Source organism: Daucus carota, chromosome 7 (genome assembly GCF_001625215.2).
Source record: "Daucus carota subsp. sativus chromosome 7, DH1 v3.0, whole genome shotgun sequence".
Taxonomy (NCBI): Eukaryota; Viridiplantae; Streptophyta; class Magnoliopsida; order Apiales; family Apiaceae; genus Daucus; species Daucus carota.
Genome location: NC_030387.2, coordinates 36664900 through 36686379, shown reverse-complemented (window position 1 = coordinate 36686379; position 21480 = coordinate 36664900). Strand labels below are relative to the sequence as shown.

The following is a 21480-nucleotide window of genomic DNA, read 5'->3' as shown; positions in this document are numbered from 1 at the left end:
TTTGAGTAAAAAGCAAGGTGGGGTGATAAAAGTAAAAGGCAAACAGGGAGCCAGGAAGCATGGTCCTGGCATTTCTGATGGTCTCCTGGTCCTAAATTACATACAACCACTCCTTTATTTTTCCCAAGCCAAAAATTTACCACAAAGGACTGTACACACAAATTGTAAACGAAAGCACTCATACGAGGCACAAAGTGTTCCCTTTGCGTGATGATTTGCATTCATCAATTGTTACCTGTACATGTAGGGTATGCATGATACTCCATATGTATGTTTATGTGTGTACATGCCATTCTTGATGGTGCCGTTGATGATTTGACTCAAAACCAAACTTTGACTAATTTTAAACTTTCGGTGGGAGTGATCTTCAAAAAACAGAAAGAGGGGCAAACGTGATCTTCAAAAATTGTATAGTTGCATCCTTGCAAATGTAAGCTAAACATGTAGGGTACCCCTCACCGGAGAATATGAAAACCGCGAGAATCGTAGATTTATGAAAACCAAACCAAGTTTTCAGGTGATCCTCGCGGTTCTCTGTACCCATATACAAATGCATTGATCAACCGTGTAAGGTATTGTAAGCACTTCGAATAACGGTAGTTATTATAAATACATTTTACCCGGTTCAATTGAGTAGCAGCAGAAGACACCCCTGCCCGGTCCCCAGTCCCTGTTCTGGAATCGTAGATGAGCAAGCATCACATTACTAAAAGAGCAGACAATTGTGAGGCAGTAGCATCATATCATCCAATGGAAAAATTATTTAATGAGAAGCATTGAACAGATAAATGTATTAACAGTTGCATTTAGGATAAGATAGAGTAGTTGGAACTTGGAAGAAAGAATTGGTCAGTTCCTCATACAACACTAATGGCTACTGCTACAACTAAACTATATACATCAAGTCCTCCACTCCTGTAGCCTACCAGTAATTTATGACTTTTTACTAGAACTTGTTTATATAATTGAGGCATGTGGATCTTTCATAACCGAGACCACTGTCCCAGACTTGCAGTGAGTTGTATGTAATTTAGCCTACCACCAGACAAAATACCGCAGATTAGTACATTCTGCCACCCAACATGCATTTACTATTTTACTATAAACCCATACCAGTGTAAATGTATAGGGTCGAGGAATAAGGATTGCTGTGGTATAATTTACCCCGCTCCATGATAGTTGCAGTATAATTTACCAAGATTCTAGTACCCATGACCATGTCTAAGTATAACGTATTGGATGATTGTTGCAGTATAATTTAACCCACTCAATGATTGTTGCAGTATAATTTACCAAGATTCTAGTACTCATAACCATGTCTACGTATTGAATGGATAATTGTTGCGGTATAATTTATCAAGCCCCCCTACTCTTATCTTCCTAAAGGAATAACACATAAATTTGATACCAGTCATGGGCCTATCCAGTCTTACAAATTAAACAATTTGATGCAACTTATCATTTATCTCTCATAATGACCAATGACGCAAGTATGTTGTAACAATCATTTGTCGGATATCTACTCTAGTCTTATAGATTAAAATAATTCGTTGCAACTTACAATTTATCTATGGTAATAAAGTATGACTAATGAAACATCTACTCTAGTCTTACAGATTAAAATAATTCATTGCAACTTACAATTTATTTATGGTAATAAAGCATGACTAATGAAGTAAGTATGTTGTAACAATCGTCTATCAGAAATCTACTCCGACACAATTTATACAATGTACAATGCAGTAAAAATGTAAATTCAGAACTGACAAATGGATTAGATATGTATCTATACCACCCACAAGTTCTTCATATATACACATTGTTAATTGTTTCCAAAAAATATGGACATTACAACACAACAAACTAAAAGGTTAAAAAAAAAAGTAGTTAAACAACGAGAAAATACCCAGGATCAGTAAAAAGACAATACAACTGATCAACAAACATGAACCCCCATCAACATCATCACTAACAACATTAAAATAAAAAAAACTAGCCCACTACTCAGTGCTGTAACATTGTAATATTTAATTATATATATGTAAAATCGAAATAATAACCAACAGACCTGAGTGATTAATTGAATTTAATAATCAGGCATGAGCTGTGTGATTTTGCCTTCTTGTTCAGCCGACGCCGTTTTGCGATCAGTGACTCTCAACCAAATACACACAGCTGTGAAGCTAAGGACCAAACTCAAAAGCCCACTTCCAAGCCCAATCCCTACAATGGCTAGAATCGAAAGCCCTTTATTCTTCATAGGTGGCAAAGGGTACCCATACAGATCTTTATTGCCCTCATACGACGACGCGTTGAATCTCGGCAAACCGGTCCGGTTCCCGAGATTACCCGGAATTGGACCGGAGAGCTTGTTATTCGAAACATCGAGAACCGAGAGCCGGACTAAAAGACCGAGCTGCTGCGGAACCGGACCGGTTAACACGTTGTCATGAAGATCTATAACGTTTAGGTACGCGCACATGGCAATCTGCGGAGGTATCGAACCGGAGAGATGGTTCGCCGAGAGGTTAAGAACCGCTAGGTTCACGAGGAACTGAAGATCGGTCGGGATTGAACCGGATAGAGCGTTTGACGATAAGTCAAGAGCTTGGAGATTAGTGCAGTTAGCTATATAAGGAGAGATGGAGCCTTTGAGAGAGAGATTCGAGAGAGAGAGTTTGTAGATACGGCCGTTATTACAAGTGGCGCCTTGGAGGTACGAGGTGAAGCCAGTACATGGGTTTGAGAAAGTGGCTTTGGTCCAGTTTTGGAGGTTCTTGTTTGGGTCTTCAAGTGATTGGCTTAAGTGGGTAAGACATGATTCGTCTTTCGGATCTGGTTTTGTTGGTGTAAGAAGAGTTAGGAGTTGTAGTGTGGAGAGTATTAAGACCACTCTCCATTTGCCCATTATGGTTTCCTTAAACACCCCTTGTCCTCTGTTTCGAGTTCTTGAAAAGGTTGTCTGAAGATGAAGAGTTCGTGTAATAAAAAGGAGGGGGTTGAGTAGAAAGTGAGTTTTCAATATTTTGGGGAAGAAGAAGAGGAGAATGGAGTAGGACGGGGAAAGAAGGGGAATAATAAAAAGGGTGGGTTTGGTGTGAAAATGAAAGCAGTGCTGGGTTTCAACTGAAACTGTAATATATATATTTATTATTTAATTATTATTTTTTGTCATAATTATTTAATTTTTATAAAACTATTTTGTTTTTTGGTATATGGACAAAGAATCTGTGATTATTTTTTCGTAAATAAATATTTGCAGTGTTGAAAATTTGACGTATGAGTTATTATATCGTCTTTTCTGCCTACATATATGTTCACTAGACGAGTGAATATTTTATTTATTTATTTATTAATTTATTTATTTATACAGCAATGTAGAGGGGTGGTAGCCTAGGGGAAGCGCGCACCCGGCTGCGGGATAGTGGCTAGCGAGTACACGTATTTCCCACTTCTCTTTCCGTTTAAATGTATAGATTTATTTTATTTATGAGAAAATCGGGTCCAAGACTCTGAGGTCGAGTTGTATTTAGCGATCATGTTAAATATTGATGGTAATTTCGTATATAGGATCCAGCCTGCGCATTTACAAAAATATTTTAAATCTATTATTGGAGGTCTTTTATTCTAGGGCGGTTGTCTAAGAACACTCTCAATCTCTTTATTTATACATATATAAATTTTAGGATTTTTTCCGGATGTACCCAAGTTACAAAAAAGTTCAAAAAGAATTTTAGAGAAGAAAATATTTTCAAAAATATCAATTTTGAAAAATATTTTTAAAAATACGATTTATAACTGATGTAGTCATATTTGCAAATTATCAACTAAAATCTATCATAAATACAGTTTTAAAATATTAATATTTTGAAATCATATTTAGTTACATGATTCGTTGCATTAGAATTTGCATTACACATATAAGTGTAAAGTTCACGGAGTGAAAGACCAAATAAGCTTGTTTGGACTTTGGCCAGAGAGAGGCATCTTCTTTGACGATGGTGTGAAGATATTAACAACATCAAGCAATATTGTGTAGTATATACAATGAATATGCGGTCAATCACTGATTAAATGCATTATTTCAAAAATTAATTTTCTCTTTGTCTCATTTATTTTTAATAAATTTATTCAGAATTTTTTTAATAAATTATAATATTATATTTAAGAAAAAAGAATCAACAAATATGCGCACAAGAGAGGAGTGTGGAGTACACCTATAATTTGTTGATGGGCTCGAGGTCGAAAACATTGTCAGGGTCAGGCAGCATATTCTAGGGCTGCGACGCAATATTGCATAGCTTCCTACGCAAAATCAATAAATTATAACGGTATGAGTAGATAGATAGACTTGCACGAGAGCGGTGGATGCTGCATCGCCTTTTTCCCGGTCTCGCTCGATTTCAGTCGGTTGGAGATTTTTTTGTTATCCATCTCTATATGTTCATTTTGATTTTCAGAATTTAAATAGATTATTTTATTACTAATTTTTTTAAATTATTTATTAATTATTTTTAAAATCTAAAATTGCGTATTAAAATAAATTAAATATATTTCTCAATAATAAATTTTCATTATTTTTGTCAATTATATAATATATTTTTAAATTAAAAATAATCAATTTAACTGATCAGAAATCGATATACAAGAACGAAAGATACGGTAGTTTTAAAATCGATGAAGCATGAACTTTCAAAATTAACTTAAACGTTTGACACGACATATACTGATATACATAATTATGAGTCGAATTTTTGAGAGAAAAAACAATATGTGACATTTGACCACACACATTAAGAAATTTATTATATAGTTAGAAATGTTGTTTTTAAATTTTTCTATATATATTTTTATTTATTGGTTGAATTTTTTAAATATTTATTTACTTTTATTAATGCGATCACAAGTTCTGGAAAAATATATAAATAAATTAATCATTATATATAATAAAGTAGAGGAGCACAATTTAAGTCTGATATTCTTTTTAATTTTTTAAGCATGAAATTTTGAAGATAAGTTTGGCAATTATGGAACGCAATGTGAGTGGAGTTTGACCAAATAATGAGGCTGAATTGCAAAGCTGGCCTTTCATCATTTTACGTTTTTCTCTTTGCTTTGTCAAATACAGTCATTTTGAACTTGACATTATTCCGTTCACCCTTTTTTTTCCAACAGCACTTTAATTTTATATGCCAGTATGCCACCTCAACTCAATATATAATGTTCCCATGCAAAAATTAGGGGGAAAATAGGAGAAAAAAGAAAGAAAAGAAATTCGATTCATACCAGAGATTTGATATCATTAGTATAATTTAGGCTTATGTGCCTTACAAATGAGTATATGTCTCGGATTGAGTTAGAGTCGAACTCTAGTGTTTAGTGCTTATAAATTGAAATAGGCATCGATTCATGCCGGAAATCATTTACAATTTCAATCAGTCCTCAACCTCATAATTTAGCCGTGCAAAGAAAAATTTTCACACAGGACGTGTTTTCGGAACAATCTGAGCCTCAAAATGACCATTCGTTCGGTGCACGCAATGCAAGTCCCTTGAACAGCTAGGAAGTAGAATCAAATCCGAGAAACACATACATGTGCTACTGCGTGTGTGCGTGGATGGTCATAGAGATCCAGTTTGATGGTGGTGAAGGGGCAATGAGTGCATGGTGAGGCTGTGGATGAAAAATGGACCACCTCAAGAGCTGGCTGGTCCCTGGACGGACAACAAAAGTATCCAATCTGGCTACTTGCTTTTATTAGTCAATTACACTACTTTGTCACTTCATCACATATGTGGGTATATGCTCGACATTGTTCAATTTCTCATATCCTTCTCAACCCCCCTCTGTTTTTTCTCCCCTCTTATTATGTCCATCTGGCTGTATTCTGATATTTGTGCGTGTGACATTGATTATGACGTGTTTTAACAAGTTGAATTTTATTGAGTACCTGATTGTAAAAAACGAGAATCGGTAAATATGATTAAGGATTAATTAAATTAAAAATCAGGTATATTATAATATTTAATATATTAATCTAATTTACCATATAACATATCATTCAAGAAGAATCTATAATGATTAATCGAATTTTAAAAATCGAATCAGGGAAGGTATTTTGAAGGAAATTAATAAGGGATTAATCGACTGAATCAGTGGTTTTTAAAATCATGGCTACATATTGCAATTATTCTCTACCTTGTCAAAATATATAATAGTTGTTTTTTGTCCTTCCTAAATCTCGACCTCTTGTTATTGAGAAAAAAGAGTTCCAAGATAAATTAATAAAAAAATCGGCAAAAAGGAGAAAAGATTTCTAAAATGGGTGGCTAATGATGCTGGGGGCTAACAGTGTGAGCAAATGAGAGCAGTGGTGTAGTGGAAAATGGCAATCAGCATTGGCTGATAAATCAGATCCACAAGACATGTTAGTGTCAACAGGTGACATGAATAGGACTCATGTTGAATTTGAACCAAATAATGCACAGACCATTTACAGATGGACATGGACTTGCAATTGTAGCTGAGACACATCTAACAACTTTTTCTACAGGATAAAAGCTCAACAGAAGTTGCCAGAAAGGATGGAGATCAGGTGGAGATGATAACAAGTTAACAACTAATATGCTGGTAGGTATTTGTCAAAGAAAACATTTAAGGACCCTCTTAAGATACTAGTAAATCTTTTTCTCTGGTTTTGTTTGCCTTTTACTCACTACTCAATAGCCACTTATTAAATTGAGGTCTGCATATTTTTTCTGTCTTTTCAGGCTTGAGCAAACTTTTTTATGAATCCCATTAATCACGGAATTTAAGACTGGTGCCTGTATAATGAAATAGTATGATCTTAGAAGCTGAGGACTGTTATAGATAGCCCTACATGAATGTTCATGGACATGACATTATATAATGTCTTAAGAATGGACGCAAAAACCTTTTTCTTAATTCAAAATATATGATATATATAAAAACCCTTTATCACAAATAATGCATGTAAAATTGCCCAATATGAAACCTGAAAAGATCAAATGATTATTGTTATTGTTATTGTTCAAACATTAGGTATTGAATTGTAATTGGAGGCCCAAACACACTTTTATGGGCTTTAGAGCATCCACAGCGCAAAGGGGACACTTCCCAACTTTCTGTACCCATTTTCAAATATGTATATAAACTTATTATACTCTTATTATTTAATTCAATCCTATTAATCGGTAATAATCAAACTAAATCTTTTTCAAAAGTATTGTTTCACATATTTCCCCCATCGCCTTTTATATAGTCGTAACTAAGACATCACATATTCCACTCTTTTATCCTTTATATCATCCTTTAACTTTGTTAATTAAATACTATCATTATATCATTATAAAAAATAACTTTTTATCCTCTATATATTTGGTAAATTATTTTACTTAAAAAGTCAACCTTCAAAATGCTCTAGAACTAAATTGTAAGCAAAAAATGAAAATGTCGAAATGAGGTACCAATATGACAGCTCCAGAATCAACAAAGTGTCAGAGTCCACTTTGAACAACCTAAGCATACCAGGCCCAGTTCAGCTCAAGATGGTCAGTCCAGAACCACTAGACCAGTCCAAACAGACCAATACCTCCTCCACCAACTCCTAATCAGTTCTGACTTGAGAGGCCCTTGGCTACATTTCGGTCAAGGCCTTTGGAAATTGGAATCAACATGAGCTGTACGGTTTTGATGCATTGCCCACAAGTTCGATTTCGGATCAAATGCTCCTTATAACAAAATAAATATTTAGAATATGAAGCTTCTTTTATTATTTATGAAATTCTACAATAGTATAAATCATGTTTCAAAGAAACTGTTGTAAAGGAAGTGGGAATCTGCAATAATATGAAATTTGGACCTGACAAATAAAAATTTATTAACATCCATCGGAATTAAAATACACTCGGTTAGGAATGCAGCCTCCTTAACTTTTGTCCTTATTTCGCCACTAAATGCAATAACTTTAAAACATACCCTCAAGCCTCGTATCGTTTATAAATGGAATCAACTGTCAAACACAAAATTACCAGAAAAAAAAAAAAAGCAGTGAATTATTAATGTGGTGTAATTAATTTTCAGACACCGCAACCAACATATAAATGATGAATCTCTTAGACAAAAATAAATTAATTTCATCCAACAAACTTATCGAGTACTCCCTCCGTCCCACAATACATGTCTCTTTTGGAAAAAAAATTTGTCTCACAATACATGTCTACTTTTAGTTTCCAATGCAAATATATTGCAAATATTTCAAAATTACCCTTCTTGAAAGTTGTATAACAATTAATGTAGGTTGAATAAGAGTCTACATTCATGCATTTATTAGGGGTAGAGGTGAGAATATTTTATCTAATCAATGCTTTCTTAATATGCGTAATTTTTTCAAAAAAGACATGTATTGTGGGACGGAGGGAGTACTATTTATCATGTACTCATGTGACATGTCAGCTTGAGCAAGCTAAATATATCTGTTGCTGAAAACCTCAAACTCATTATTGCTGCTTCAACAAACTTCCTTTATTTTGTTCCCTCCCTTTGCATGTTCACCGCGTGGCTCTTTCTTATGCCCCTCGTATAAAACCTTTATGTTGTGTTTGGTTGGGGTGAATGATTCCGGAAGGAATGGAATGAAAAATGAACTATCTTGTGGATGATTTTTAAGAAATTTCATTACTTCCTCCATTCCATTCCCTACACCACATGCTAGATATCACCCTTTCCATTTGAGATGGAATGCTCCATTCTCTCTCATCCTCAATTTCTTCTCAAATCTCATCATAGCAATTTTGCACTCCTTCAAATTTTTTCAAAACATTCTTCCTATCTCTATTAGTTTCAAGTATTTTTTACTCATTTCATTTCATTCCATTCCATTCTCCCCAACCAAACACAACATTAAGGTTTTAGCTTCGTGTTCATCCAAACTGTTCCACGTGTTTTCATGACTAATGCTATTCCCTTTTAGTGGAAAATATTTGGTGACTTTTTTTCTTTTATATTAAATAGATTTTACCTGCATTTTTTGCAGATTGACCCCTCTTCTTAAGCTCTTTTGCTAAAAGATAACTTTTTTTTTTTTGAAAGCAAAACATTCATTAATAGATAACCATTACACTTCCATGGGGAAAATTAGGGAACAAGGCTCTACTAAAGACCAACCTGAATTGAAACCTAACCAAAAGATTTTAAAACTTAGATACTACTACATAGAACTTCAAAAGACTAGATAAGATGACTAGACCAAATATTATATAGAACCAATACTATACTCCTGAAAGCTTCTGCAACTGGACATGCAGGAAGAAATAATCAGTCATCCAGCTCAATGACTTCGACCATTCCACCAGCCTCATTCATCACATTCATCTCTTGCACGGCCTGGACATCTTCCACCTCTGGATCCTGAACATCTTCTCCGTTATCCACTGCTGGACCCAACTCAGCCTCATGCACTGCCACAAATCTCTGATCAGCAGAACCTAATCCCATGTCCTGGTTCCATAGTTCGAAAATCCTTCCAAAAGGCTGCGCCATGATCACCATGACTTTGAAATTGCGAGCACCATAATCAGCCAGGTATGCTGCGAGAGCATTAGCATTTTGCTCGCAAAGCCTCACCTCCATGTGAAAATTCCTATCAGCCCTCCTCTGATTCAGTTGCTGCACAAGCTCAGCATGTTCTGGGAGCGCACCTTCAATAGTCGAGTTATTCCATTCCCAGGTAGCATCTTGGTGATCAGACTCGAGAACAATATACTTCCAATCCTCAACAAAAGCACATTTGCACCCTTCTAGCAGTGCCTGGAACTCGTTAACTCTGGGATTTTGAATCTCAAGCGAGCCAGAAAGCATGCAAAGTATCCTTCCCCTACCATTGCGAACAACCACTCCAATGCCGGTAACATTGCCATTAGGGAGAGGGTTTGCAAACGAGCACCATGAACATTAATCTTTACAAAACCCCTCCTGGGCATGGTCCACCTTGGGTTGACGTTCACCATTACTACTTCTGCCATTTGAAGTTGGAGACTAAAGAGAAATGTTATAAGAGTAATGTGTACTTGATGCTTTCCCATTCATGATTTTTAAATTCATGTATTCATGAAAACGTTTGTCAAATCGTTCGACGAGATAATCTGAAAATACTTATTCTTTGAATCAAAAAAAGAAAAAAATATCTTAATAGGATATGTTACAGGTGCATCATAAAATGTGCTAGTGTTTGAATGTATTAAGGTCAGATAAATATATCTTACACCAGTGGCGGAACCAGAGGGGGGCTAGGGGATGCTAGAGCCCCTCCTAACCTCGAATGATATCAGTATAATTTTTTTTAGCCCTCGCTGAATTATAAATATCATAGAGAGGGACTTATTGCAAAAAAGGAAAAGAGAAGGCACTAATGATTTATCATAAGCTTTACAACATTGAACTCAGAATATTATAAATATTAATCCGGTCTGCTTTGCACAATTTTATCCAAAAGATTTTTCTTTACTGGACTTGGAGTTGTTGTCAAATCAGTTAGACAATTTTATATATGATGTGAGAGCGGATAAAGATAAATTTGGACTTCAAAGTATAGGAAATCTTTCTGTCATGATGGTTAAGACACACAAACACACGGCTTATTCTTTGGTTTATCTTCTGGTTGAGTTAGCTCTGGTTTTACCCGTTGTAATCGCTACTGTTGAGAGAGTTTTTTCTGTTATTAAACAATCAAGACTTATCAGCGTAATAAGATGCGTAATAAGATGAAAGATGCATGACCGAATGATAGTATGATGATATGTATTGAGAAAGCTATTTATGCAAGTATGGAAGCCGAAATATTTCAGCCCCCTAACTTTTCGTCCTAGTTCCGCCACTGTCTTACAGAGTTACAGGACGTGTAAGTTGCTTAAGAAAAATAGTTTTTTTTTTTTTTTTGGACAAATTTGGCTTATAGCCTTACAAATGAGTATCTGTTCTACGAAACTCTCGGGGTGAGCCAGGGTCGAACCCAGGACCTGGGACGACAGAGGATAAACTCTTTACCACTGAGCTATCCAACCGTGCTCCTTAACAAAAATAGTTTGATTCTACGAGTGATGCTAAATAGAAGAACATCTTGAAATAAATACATTATTAGTCTGTACAGAAGAAAAAAAAAAAAGGCAAACGGTGAATAAAGACAGGAATTATAAAATCCTCAAGATTAGACAATTTATTGCTTAGTAATTTGATTATAAGAAATATTGTTTTTATAAGTGGTTTGTCTTAGGTCTTTTTTTGTCGGAGGTCTGTCTGTCTTAGTTAAAGTACTTATTGTTTATAAATTAGAAAAAATATTTTATTGAGATACAATGTTAATTTGATCTTTTCTTTACAAATGTAAAAAGAGCACCCACCCTTTTATAATTCCAAATTGGTCGGGTTAAGAACATTTCCAATCATAAGAAATTTTTAACTAAAAGTCTAGTTCGCATATTAAAATTAAAAAATATAGTCAATCGCGTGAAAAAATATCACTTCAACCACAGTCATCTATTGTCTATGATTATAACCATCTTTTATGGATGACTATATTTGTCGAAACACTACAGATATGTAGTGAATTTCATGTAATCTCCAACAATTTATTTTCCTACTTCTCTCTGATTACAAATTATTTATTATCATATTAAACTAATATATTCTATTTATAACAATTTAAATATTAATAACATACTCCCTCCGTTTCAATTTACATGTCCACTTTTACAAAAAAAATTTGTTTCAAATTACTTGTCCATATCAACTTTCAATGCAAAATTATATTTCCAAAGTCAATTCTACTCCACATATCTCTCATTTATATTTTCTATATCAATTTTACTTCACATATTATTCTCATTTAATGCAATTAATTTGTAGATATTCACTTTTCTTAAACTGTGTGATTTTTTAAAATTGGACATCTAATTTGAAACGGAAGGAGTATTATTTTTAAATTATAATCAATTAAAATAACCAATACCATTGAAGCAAAATATCTTAAAAATTCAACAAATTTTACATAATATTTTGCAGGTTTAATTTAACCAACAATTATAACCGATGACCTTCTTAAGTTTAGATTTATGTATGCCCCTCGCATCCGGTCTCCATCTCTCACACCGTCACACGCACACCTCTTCTTCTCTCTCTACAATTATATTAAAACATGTCCACATTTTTTACATTTTCTTACACAAACCTCGATGCTTTATAAACCATCTTCAACTTCTCCCAAACTTCAACACCCCTCTTTAGTTCCTTTCACTTCAAACAAAAACACACACACTTTTATTTCAGACAACAAAAAAATACAGATCACTCTTGTAAGAATGTTGTGTATGAGCTAATGCTGTGTAAAAACCACTTGGTGTGTAGATATAACTAATGGATCTTGGGCTTATGAGCTTCAATGGCTTTGGAGATGATAATGCCTCATCTTCTCGATCTGTGTTGCAGAGATCTACTCATTCTTTGCTTGCTAATGACTCCTCCCCAGCTTCATTTAGCATCTCTTTCACTAGCCCAGTCCCAGCTTCAAATGCTGCTGCTTATCAAGATTTTTCAAGACAAGGTACACACATGTGTGTGTGTGTGTGTGTGTGTGTGTGGGTTTATTTTCTTGTATTGGTTGCTATGTTCATGTGTTTGTGTCTTGTTGTTTGCAAAGAGTGGATCTTTTTGGTTCTTGATTTGACCCAAGTGACTATAATGATGGATTATGAATGAAAGGCTTGATATTGTAAATTTGACTAGGACTAGGAAGGGGAGGGGACTATTGATTTGTGATATATTGCTGTTTTAATCTGGTACTATTGTTTTTGTCTTCTGTTTTATTTCTGATCTTTATGTCACAAAGTTGATTTTATTAGTACATCATAGGCTTAATAGCTCTCGGTTGCTGCTCCTTAAACACTTCTTGTTCTTGTGAGTTTTGGGACCTTATTCGTGTTTATGGTTCAAATCTTTGGTCCAGATTGGAAATTTGTGTCAATCACGAAATTGAAATAAGCCAGAGTCATGTTTCCATACAAGGACAGAGAGGGGATGTTATATGAGGAGTATCATATGCCTTGCTTAGAGTTTCTTTCTTATCTTTTCGAATGTGATCTTGAACTTGTCTACTAATTTCTTCCAGGGTATGGTTGTGGAGGGTCCACTGGTGGAATGGATAGTCCTTTTACTAGGTGCAGAGAGCCATTTACCCCATCTCAGTGGCTAGATCTTGAACTCCAGGCTTTAATATACAAATACATCGTAGCAAACGTGCCTGTTCCGTCACATTTGCTATTTCAAATTCGGAAATCTCTCAACCCATTTCTCTATGCTGGTTCTTTTACGGGATCATATGCTCCTAAATCATGTAAGCACAGATACCAAGAATATTTTTTAGTTGAACATCTCTTCTATTAAAGAAAAAACTCCTTACTTCCTTGTATATAGGCACTTCGGCAGCTAATAAATGACTGTGCTTTTTTTTTTTTTTATATGTGTTAATATGTCATTTAGTGTTTAGACAGCGGAGCATTTACGTGTTCTTAATTTGGTGATGGTATCTCTACTGTGCACTTACAGGACTTCTCTAGCATTTGTTATATAAATATAGTTCACTTACCACGCCTCGACCTTTCTATAATCTGGTTAACTTATCTCCAAGAGTTATGAGCTTGCAAGCATATGATAGATTCTCTTAAGTGCCTAGTGTTCACGACATATGGAAATCAACTTAATATATTAATGAATTGGAAATCAGTATTAAGCTTGATACTGATTTATTCATTTATTCCCTGAACTTCTTTGATACGGTAGTAATGTTAATCCCTAATATATCTCTGTCCCGTCTTTACAAATTTTGGACATGCAGTCGGATGGGGAACTTTCCATCTAGGTTTATCTGGCAGCAATGATCCTGAGCCTGGTAGATGTCGTCGAACAGATGGAAAGAAATGGCGGTGTGCAAGAGAAGCTGTTCCAGATCAGAAGTACTGTGAGCGGCATATAAATAGAGGCCGTCATCGTTCAAGAAAGCCTGTGGAAAGCCGAAAAGGCCAAGTTGTTCCTGGAACCACTCATATAACAGAAGTGGCGGTCGATTCAACCCCATCAGAAACCGTAATGTCAGGCCCTGGCACATCTAAAAGCCTGAGTTTGCCGCAACAACAATCCAAAATTTTGCAGTCCACTGCTGCAAATGCTTATGCTAATGCCCTTAACAGGTGATTATCAAATTGATTGGTTCATTTTACTTGTATATAGGTACCCTGCTTGTTTTCTACTCATCAATTGTCAATATCTTTTTATATGAAAATTCTAGCATTAAGATGACAGTGTGTAAATTATCTGCATTCTTCTTTTTACTACAAGTAGACCCCAATTTTAAATCTTGGATGGTGGAGTAGACCCCTTATATCATCTTTCTTTTTTTGGTGAAAGTGACCAGTCTTGAGTATTAAACTTTGAGATTCCTTCTCTATGAGGCTTTCATTATTGGTTCTGTTACAATTTTTTTGGCCTTACTGTAGGAAACATGAGTATTTTCCATTATTTTCACATATATCTTTCGGGTCCCTACACTCTCCATTTGCCTTTTCCTCCTTTTCCCACGTCAAGTAAATGCTCTCATTTTGGATATATGTCTATATACATGCATATATATGTCGTGCTTATAAATCTAAAAGTAGATTATATCACGTGACAGAGTTCAAGATACGCAAGGTCAGTCCATAATATCTCCCACCGTGGATTTGAAGTTGAAGGATACTGTACCATCCATCCGACAACATCATGTCCGGACAGAAGAGTCTTCTCTGCAAGAGTTTGGCCTTGTCTCGTCAACCTCTCTTCTCTATTCTTCAGATAAGGATTCCTACAATGATCCTAGAAATCGTGATGCAATCCTGAGTTTCAGTGAACAAGAAACACAAAACCAACAACCTCTTCATCGTTTCATCGATGACTGGCCTAAGAATCCGTCTGATCATCTCAATGTCGTTTGGCCTGATGAATTTAAGTCAGACTGGACTCAGCTCTCAATGTCGATTCCTAAGAATTCCTCTACCTTCTCGTCGTGCTCAAATTCTCCACGTGAGAAATTCTCCCTTGCGCCTCTAAGCTTACCTTGTGAACTTGACAATGTCAATATGAGTTTAGCTTTGAGAAATGACCCATCTGAGAAGCAAACAAGCTGGAATCCGGTTACTTGGGAAAATTCAATGGGAGGTCCTCTAGGAGAGGCGCTTAATAGCACCTCCAACTCAGTGGAAGCCAGCAGGAGCTCGCTGATGCTTAATCTCAGGAATAGTGAAGTGTGGGATGGCCACTCTCAGTTGGGATCATCCCCAACAGGGGTCTTGCAAAAGACAACCTTTGTCTCTGTCTCAAATAGCAGTGCTGGAAGCAGCCCAAGAGCCGGCAATAAGGCTGGCGGCAGTAGCCTTCCAGACGACGTTCCTTGTTCTATTCCATCTTCGTAAATGCTTGCTTTAGCCCATCAATTTTTTCAAGGGCAGAAAAAAAATCCACTTTCATGTCACTGATATGCTTTTTCTTAATAACATTGCTTGGTATTGGCCTGATGAATATTGGCCTTTCTTTTATTTGCTTGTTCCTTTCCATTTCTTCCCTCAGCTAAACTGGGTTTGCTGAGTAATGTAGTAGTATCTTTTAAAAACTACTTCCAAGTGTAATTTAATATTGTACATTGCTTGCTTGAGTGAATTTTTATTTTGAAATGTATTTGAGTTTCTTTGAGTTGAATTCAGTTCTCTGTTTAATTTTATTCCATGGCAAGTGTAATCCAACAACCTTTACAAATAGAGTCAAGCAAGTCTGTGTTTGATGAGATGGTCAGGGTGGCCTTGGGATTGTGAGTCGAATAGAGGGCATGCAAATGAGAATGATATGGAATTCGAGATTCTTTATTTTAGCAATAAAACTACTAATCCAAACGCTAACATGTAATGACCGAGTGAGGTCTAGTTGACTGTGTTGAGATTCTTTATTTGAGTAATAAAATTGCTAATCCAAACATTCAAACACTAACAAGTAATGATCGATGGATGTCTACTTGACTGTGTTGAGATTGTTTATTTGAGTAATAAAACAGCTAATCCAAACACTAACATGTAATGACCGAGTGAGGTCTAGTTGACTGTGTTGATGATTTAATCACAAACTCAACATCACATCCCTTAGTTTGCAAAGGCAACATAGGGAACTCTGATGAGATAACTCTCAATCATGAAATCTGGAACGACAATTGATGTTTAAAACTATGTTGGAATAGAAAGGAGGGGTCTGGATGGAACTTTAGAGGGAGCGTGTCTGGGTGTGATTGAAAAAGCACTAGTGTAGAAAGTACAATAATGAGTGGAATCAGAATGTTTGGAACCAGCTGTTGGGAGTAAATATCATCACAAGATTGGTGTGAATATGATTGAAGACGACAAGCAATATTATTTGTCTGCATATTTTCTACTACCCGGTGGACCAATGAGCAACGACCCCCGAGTACAGGCCTGATTCCCTGTTCGGTGGTTGTGAATATTGAAAATATCTTGCATCCTCCTTGGGGTTTTCACCATGTCTACCACATATATTCCGGCTGTCTGCATATGTTGTTACACATTTTAAATTTTGATAAAATGTAGTTTCATGAGTTATTTTAAAATTTTTTAATAGAAACTTAATGTTTAGATATTTGTATAAAAAAGAAGATTTTAAAAGTAAATCATGAAATCATACTTTATACATCTTAAAATGTGTGTCAAACAAAAAATTGTAGAAAAATGAGAGATGCGAATGAAGTATTTATTTAGGAATTGTGAAAATTAAAGTAAGCTTGAATATTTTCCAACAAAACACAAATAATTCTGGGCACCGTCTGGCTAAACTTAAAATAAGTGTTTTTTCCTTAAATTAAAAAAGTTGAATAAAAGGTTAAAGCAAATTAAGACTTATAAGTGATTAAAGTGTTTGAGAAAGAAGTAGAAGTTATGAAACACAAGTTAGGATTCTCTGCTTTTTATGAGTAATTCTTGATTTTTTACACAAACGGTGCCAACAAGTGCTTCTAATTTATAAATTTAGAAGTTAGGTTTCACCACCTTGGTCTTGTTGAATATACTAGAGAGAAATATCGCGAATTAAATCAATTCACTTTGGTATCAAGATTCTTTTTGGATCTTTAGTATTACTCTTTGCTATTTATATCGGTTGAGTAACTTTATTCATGTATCTGTGGACAATATTGAAGAACAAATATGATGATTCTATAACAAAAACCATCGGGTAAAAGAAATGAGCTTGCGTAAAAGAAAGTGAACAGTGAGTTTGGAGTGAAGGTGCGACTTTTGTACACATGAAAATGGACCTGACCTTAATAATTACTATTTGTCAAGAGACTTCATCGCAGAAAGCGACATGTGATACGGCATTAAATCAGCTAACCATCTTGCTGTTGTACCTATAACTGGGCCAAATGAAATGGCCAATAATGCTGGTGGAGAGTGCAGAAGCCTGCTTTCTTCTTCAACTGCGAGCAATTGTGTAATGTGTTTGTCACATATCAAATGCAGAAGAAACTCTGTACATACTGTGTAATTTGAATAGATAACGGCATCTCTGTTCTCGCCGTTGAGATTTTTGGTATTGAAAACGTATCACTCGATCACTCTGTGTTAGTGTTTAGATTAGCAGTTTTATTGCTCAAATAAAAAAATCTCGAATTCCATATCATTCCATCAAAAACCATTTTTCAATACCATTTGTCCATTTGCATTATATTATTCCGGTTTTATAAAAAACAAATTATTATTTAATTTTAACAGAATATATTATTCTATAACATAGAGATAGAACATAATATAGCAACGCTATTAAACATGCTCTTACTACGTGAATGATTGGCCTTTGTGCTAAAATAAAATGACATGGAATACCACATGAAACAAGTATCATCCTTTCAGAAACCAAAAATATAATTATCAGTGTGATATTAGATGATCAACTGTATATTCTGGGAAGCTATTTATGCCTATATTATCTTTGGAGGTTGAGCTGATCCACATTATCAATTTATCATAGAAGGATGAGGATCCTGAGGCGATTCAGTTTGGAGGAAGTGGACAAAGCATTAGCTGCCTAACAGAACTAAAGTCGTCAGAATGAGTAACATAATGCTGGAATAATAATTCCTCGGGGGCAGCTTGTCACATTATCATAGAAGCAACGTTTTTCTTGTTGCATTATTACCGGAACCAAATGATAAATGACAAGAGAACGATTGGATAGCCCAGTGGTGGGTTTATCCTCTGTTGACCCGGGGCATCCGGGTTCGACTCTGGCTCACCCCGAGAATTACAGAGGTAGCCCTGTCTTAAAAATTCGTGTTCATTAAAAATTCGCATTAACTTATAAAAAATATTTTATCAATTATTTTTTTTGATTTAGTTAAAAAAAATTTGATATATCAATTTTTTTAATATATTTTAATAAATCATGAATAATTTATTAGTTCTGATTTCTAAATCTATGCTATGTATAAACTTCTGAATGTTATTATAAACGTCTCCAGCCACACCAAATATGTAATGTTTATACTATTTTACCGTAAAAGTCAAATTTTATTTTTAATCGATTTTTAACTCATTTACATATTTAACCTAAATGTAAGAGTTATTTCAAATATAATAAAGGCACTGTAATAAAAGGGTTTGATGCCTCAGTTCAGCTCTAGTGACCCAATTCTTGGGCCAACTGGGCTTTTTGTTTATGCAGAATTGATTTTTTCATTACATACCCAGGCCCATATATTATTTCTTTTTGATAATTTAGGCCCGTCTTCCATTTGCAATACACAAATATCAGTTGTATTTCAAAATTTGTGTAGGCCCTTGTGTTAATCCACATAAACCCTAAACAATTGTTCTTACACCACTTGTAATCACCGAAATCATAATAAGCAGATGATGATTTCAGTTAAACAAGATTATGGGTTGTTTAACAGCTTCAATTTAGTTGATTGTCGGAACATGAGCAGCTATCTTTACACGGGCAAGTCTCATATTTCATTACCGATCACAACTCCAATAACCTCTTCTATATCTACGGCGGCTTTAATTTCCGTCAACCTTAATTCCTGTTTCTCCGTTCAGCCATACCACACTCTTTCGGTGAGATTGATTTCCTTGCCTGTATGTAAATATATATATTAAAATGTTTTCGATTTTATCAATAAATCAGTTTTTTTCCTTTCATATGTAACTTTGAAATAAATAAATTGTTATGGTAACATGTGGAATGAGGGAACAAATGTTGTTATTATTGAAAAAAATTGTACATTTTTTTTAGTGGGAAAATGAGATAACAGGAAGTGATAGTGGACATGAGAATTGCAAGATTATTTGGGTTGAATGAGTTGACCTTCTATCCTGCTTGACCAGATGAAGATCATTTTGTTTCGAAATTTATTTTCGTTATTTGTTATGATGTTATAATGCGTACTTATGACCTAGCTAAGGTAAATTGATAATACATAGAACGAAATGAAGATATCAGTGGCAATGGTTCATCCCTTCCCATGACCAGGTCTTACATTGCCTCTAAAAAAGTGATTTAATAATACTTATAACAATGAAGAAATTGGTGTTATCGATAAATTAGTTTTGTGTTTGGCTAGGGTGAATGAAATTGGGAGGAAATAGAATGAAATTGTTAGTGAGTGTTTGTAATTTCCATTTTTTTTATCTCCATTTTATTCCAAGCAATATAACTCAGAGCTCAACCTATCTCTTCTTGCTCGTTTTATTAACAAAATTCATCTCAATATATTTGCACTCCCTCATTTTAGTTCACTCTACCCTCCTATCCTTTTCTCCCCCATCAAAATCTGTTCACAACTTCTTTTTCCATTCCTTTCCTATGCCATTTATCTTTGAGCAAATAGAGCACAAGAGGAACACCAATCTTTTAAATTTTAATGAAGATTTAACATTTCCATGTAGTGAAATAGCAATACAATAAGGTTGCTGGGATATTACCCTATGTATAAATATAAGATTTCCTCCTAATTCCTCGAGGTTTTAGGAGAACTTTGGTGTTATTTTGAGCAAATATGTTAGAATAGGATGTAGTGCTACACATGTTCAAGTTTGATCCCCGATACTGTGGTAGTGTGGTTGCTTTTGCATACTATTAACCATCTTTGTTGCATAGACCTTGCATAATAAGATTGCTTATGTGACAAGCAACTGCATTATTATGTATACCATCTCTATATGCAACAGTGCTGTGCTTACCATCTTGATACACACTCTCTTAGACTACATCCTTCTCGTTTAAAAGATTCATTCACTGCCATTCCATGAGCAAGTAGTTATATATAACAACATAAGTATATGAGTGTTGCATTTTTCTTGCTTGGCCACAATATCATTCATTTTGGTTGCCTAATTTGGTGGGAATAAGGAAAAACTTGGAGATAAGAAAGCAAGGCTGATAAAAGACTAGTGACCAATACAAACCGATTGCAATATGTATATATTATGTTCTTCTAATCATAGATTGATTCCTAAATTAAAATTTGAATTTTCTTTGATAATAATGATTTTGTCTTTTTGGTGTATTAAGGATCATAAACCTCAGAAAAGACATAACATCTCCACTCCAGCAAGAACTCAATATATTAAGAGGGATTCAACCCTCTTAGCCTGCATTGATATAGAAGAAACTTCCATAAGTGCCATAGAACGAATGACAGAGTCCTTGATGCCTGCTAGATCAGTGAAATGCGGTGCAGCCACCCTGAAAAAGGATGCAGAGGAGACTGGAGTATCAGCCATGAATCCCAAGCGAAAGACAGCAAATCAAAGAAACTCAGCAATTCCTTTTATTGTTGCTCCTCTGAAGAACTCGCTTGATCAGTATCAGGTACTCATGTATCCACTTGTTACTGAATCTGCGATGAAGAACATGATAGAAAACAATACATTGGTGTTTCTGGTGGATGTACGTTCGAACAAAGCAAATATAAAGGATGCTTTTGAGATGATTTGCAAAATTAGGACCAGAAAAGTTAATACATTAACCACCTTTGCTGGTACCAAGAAGGCATTCATTAAATTAGGGCCTGAGTATAACGCAATTGATGTGGCAAAGAAGTTTAAGTTTATCTAATTCGAGAGAAAATGGTACTCAGGGGAGTCAGGTATGTTGTTTGTCCTTACGTGTCCTTTTACTATTGTCTTGGATACTGCTGGTATTGTAATTCCTCAGCAGTCGACAAAGTGGTCCTTCTGTAGGAAATACAGCATATGTATCTGTGCAAGAAGACAATGTTGTCCTTATTCAGACTTATCATTGTAATTGTTAATCAGATGAGGTCTAGTTTTAGACAGAAAATGGAAATAATATACAATGTACTCTCTGTGCATTAGCGAA

General features: G+C 35.0%; 3 protein-coding genes across 4 annotated transcripts; 2 read left to right on the top strand and 1 right to left on the bottom strand.

The window, feature by feature from the left end:
- Window positions 1-3123, bottom strand: LOC108196924 (receptor-like protein 44). Of its 2 annotated transcripts, none has more exons than XM_017364416.2 (2): window positions 2069-3123; window positions 1-706 (listed from the first exon to the last, which is right to left on the bottom strand). In XM_017364416.2, the coding sequence occupies exon 1, from the start codon at window positions 2906-2908 to the stop codon at window positions 2087-2089; it is 822 nt and encodes a 273-aa protein (XP_017219905.1). In that variant the 5' UTR covers window positions 2909-3123; the 3' UTR covers window positions 1-706; window positions 2069-2086. The 2 variants fall into 2 exon arrangements, with proteins under 2 accessions (XP_017219905.1, XP_017219906.1); XM_017364417.2 differs by having other exon boundaries at window positions 1-675.
- Window positions 3124-12167: 9044 nt separating this feature from the next.
- Window positions 12168-15819, top strand: LOC108193664 (growth-regulating factor 2). The gene is made up of 4 exons (XM_017360418.2): window positions 12168-12616; window positions 13181-13405; window positions 13907-14258; window positions 14741-15819. The coding sequence occupies exons 1-4, from the start codon at window positions 12430-12432 to the stop codon at window positions 15513-15515; spliced, it is 1539 nt and encodes a 512-aa protein (XP_017215907.1). The 5' UTR covers window positions 12168-12429; the 3' UTR covers window positions 15516-15819.
- A 3076-nt stretch (window positions 15820-18895) lies between these two features.
- On the top strand, window positions 18896-21480 carry LOC108195245 (large ribosomal subunit protein uL23). Its single transcript, XM_017362201.2, has 2 exons — window positions 18896-19214; window positions 20671-21480. Exons 1-2 carry the CDS (start codon window positions 19008-19010, stop codon window positions 21214-21216), a joined length of 753 nt encoding a protein of 250 aa, XP_017217690.1. The 5' UTR covers window positions 18896-19007; the 3' UTR covers window positions 21217-21480.

Excerpts from the sequence above, each read along its gene's own strand:
- LOC108196924 (XM_017364416.2), bottom strand. The coding sequence starts at position 2,908 with ATGGGCAAATGGAGAGTGGTCTTAATACTCTCCACACTACAACTCCTA.
- LOC108193664 (XM_017360418.2), top strand. The coding sequence starts at position 12,430 with ATGGATCTTGGGCTTATGAGCTTCAATGGCTTTGGAGATGATAATGCC. Across the intron at positions 13,406-13,906 it reads ATCATATGCTCCTAAATCAT|TCGGATGGGGAACTTTCCAT; the intron begins GTAAGCACAGAT and ends TTGGACATGCAG. Across the intron at positions 14,259-14,740 it reads TATGCTAATGCCCTTAACAG|AGTTCAAGATACGCAAGGTC; the intron begins GTGATTATCAAA and ends ATCACGTGACAG.
- LOC108195245 (XM_017362201.2), top strand. The coding sequence starts at position 19,008 with ATGATGATTTCAGTTAAACAAGATTATGGGTTGTTTAACAGCTTCAAT. Across the intron at positions 19,215-20,670 it reads AGCCATACCACACTCTTTCG|GATCATAAACCTCAGAAAAG; the intron begins GTGAGATTGATT and ends TGGTGTATTAAG.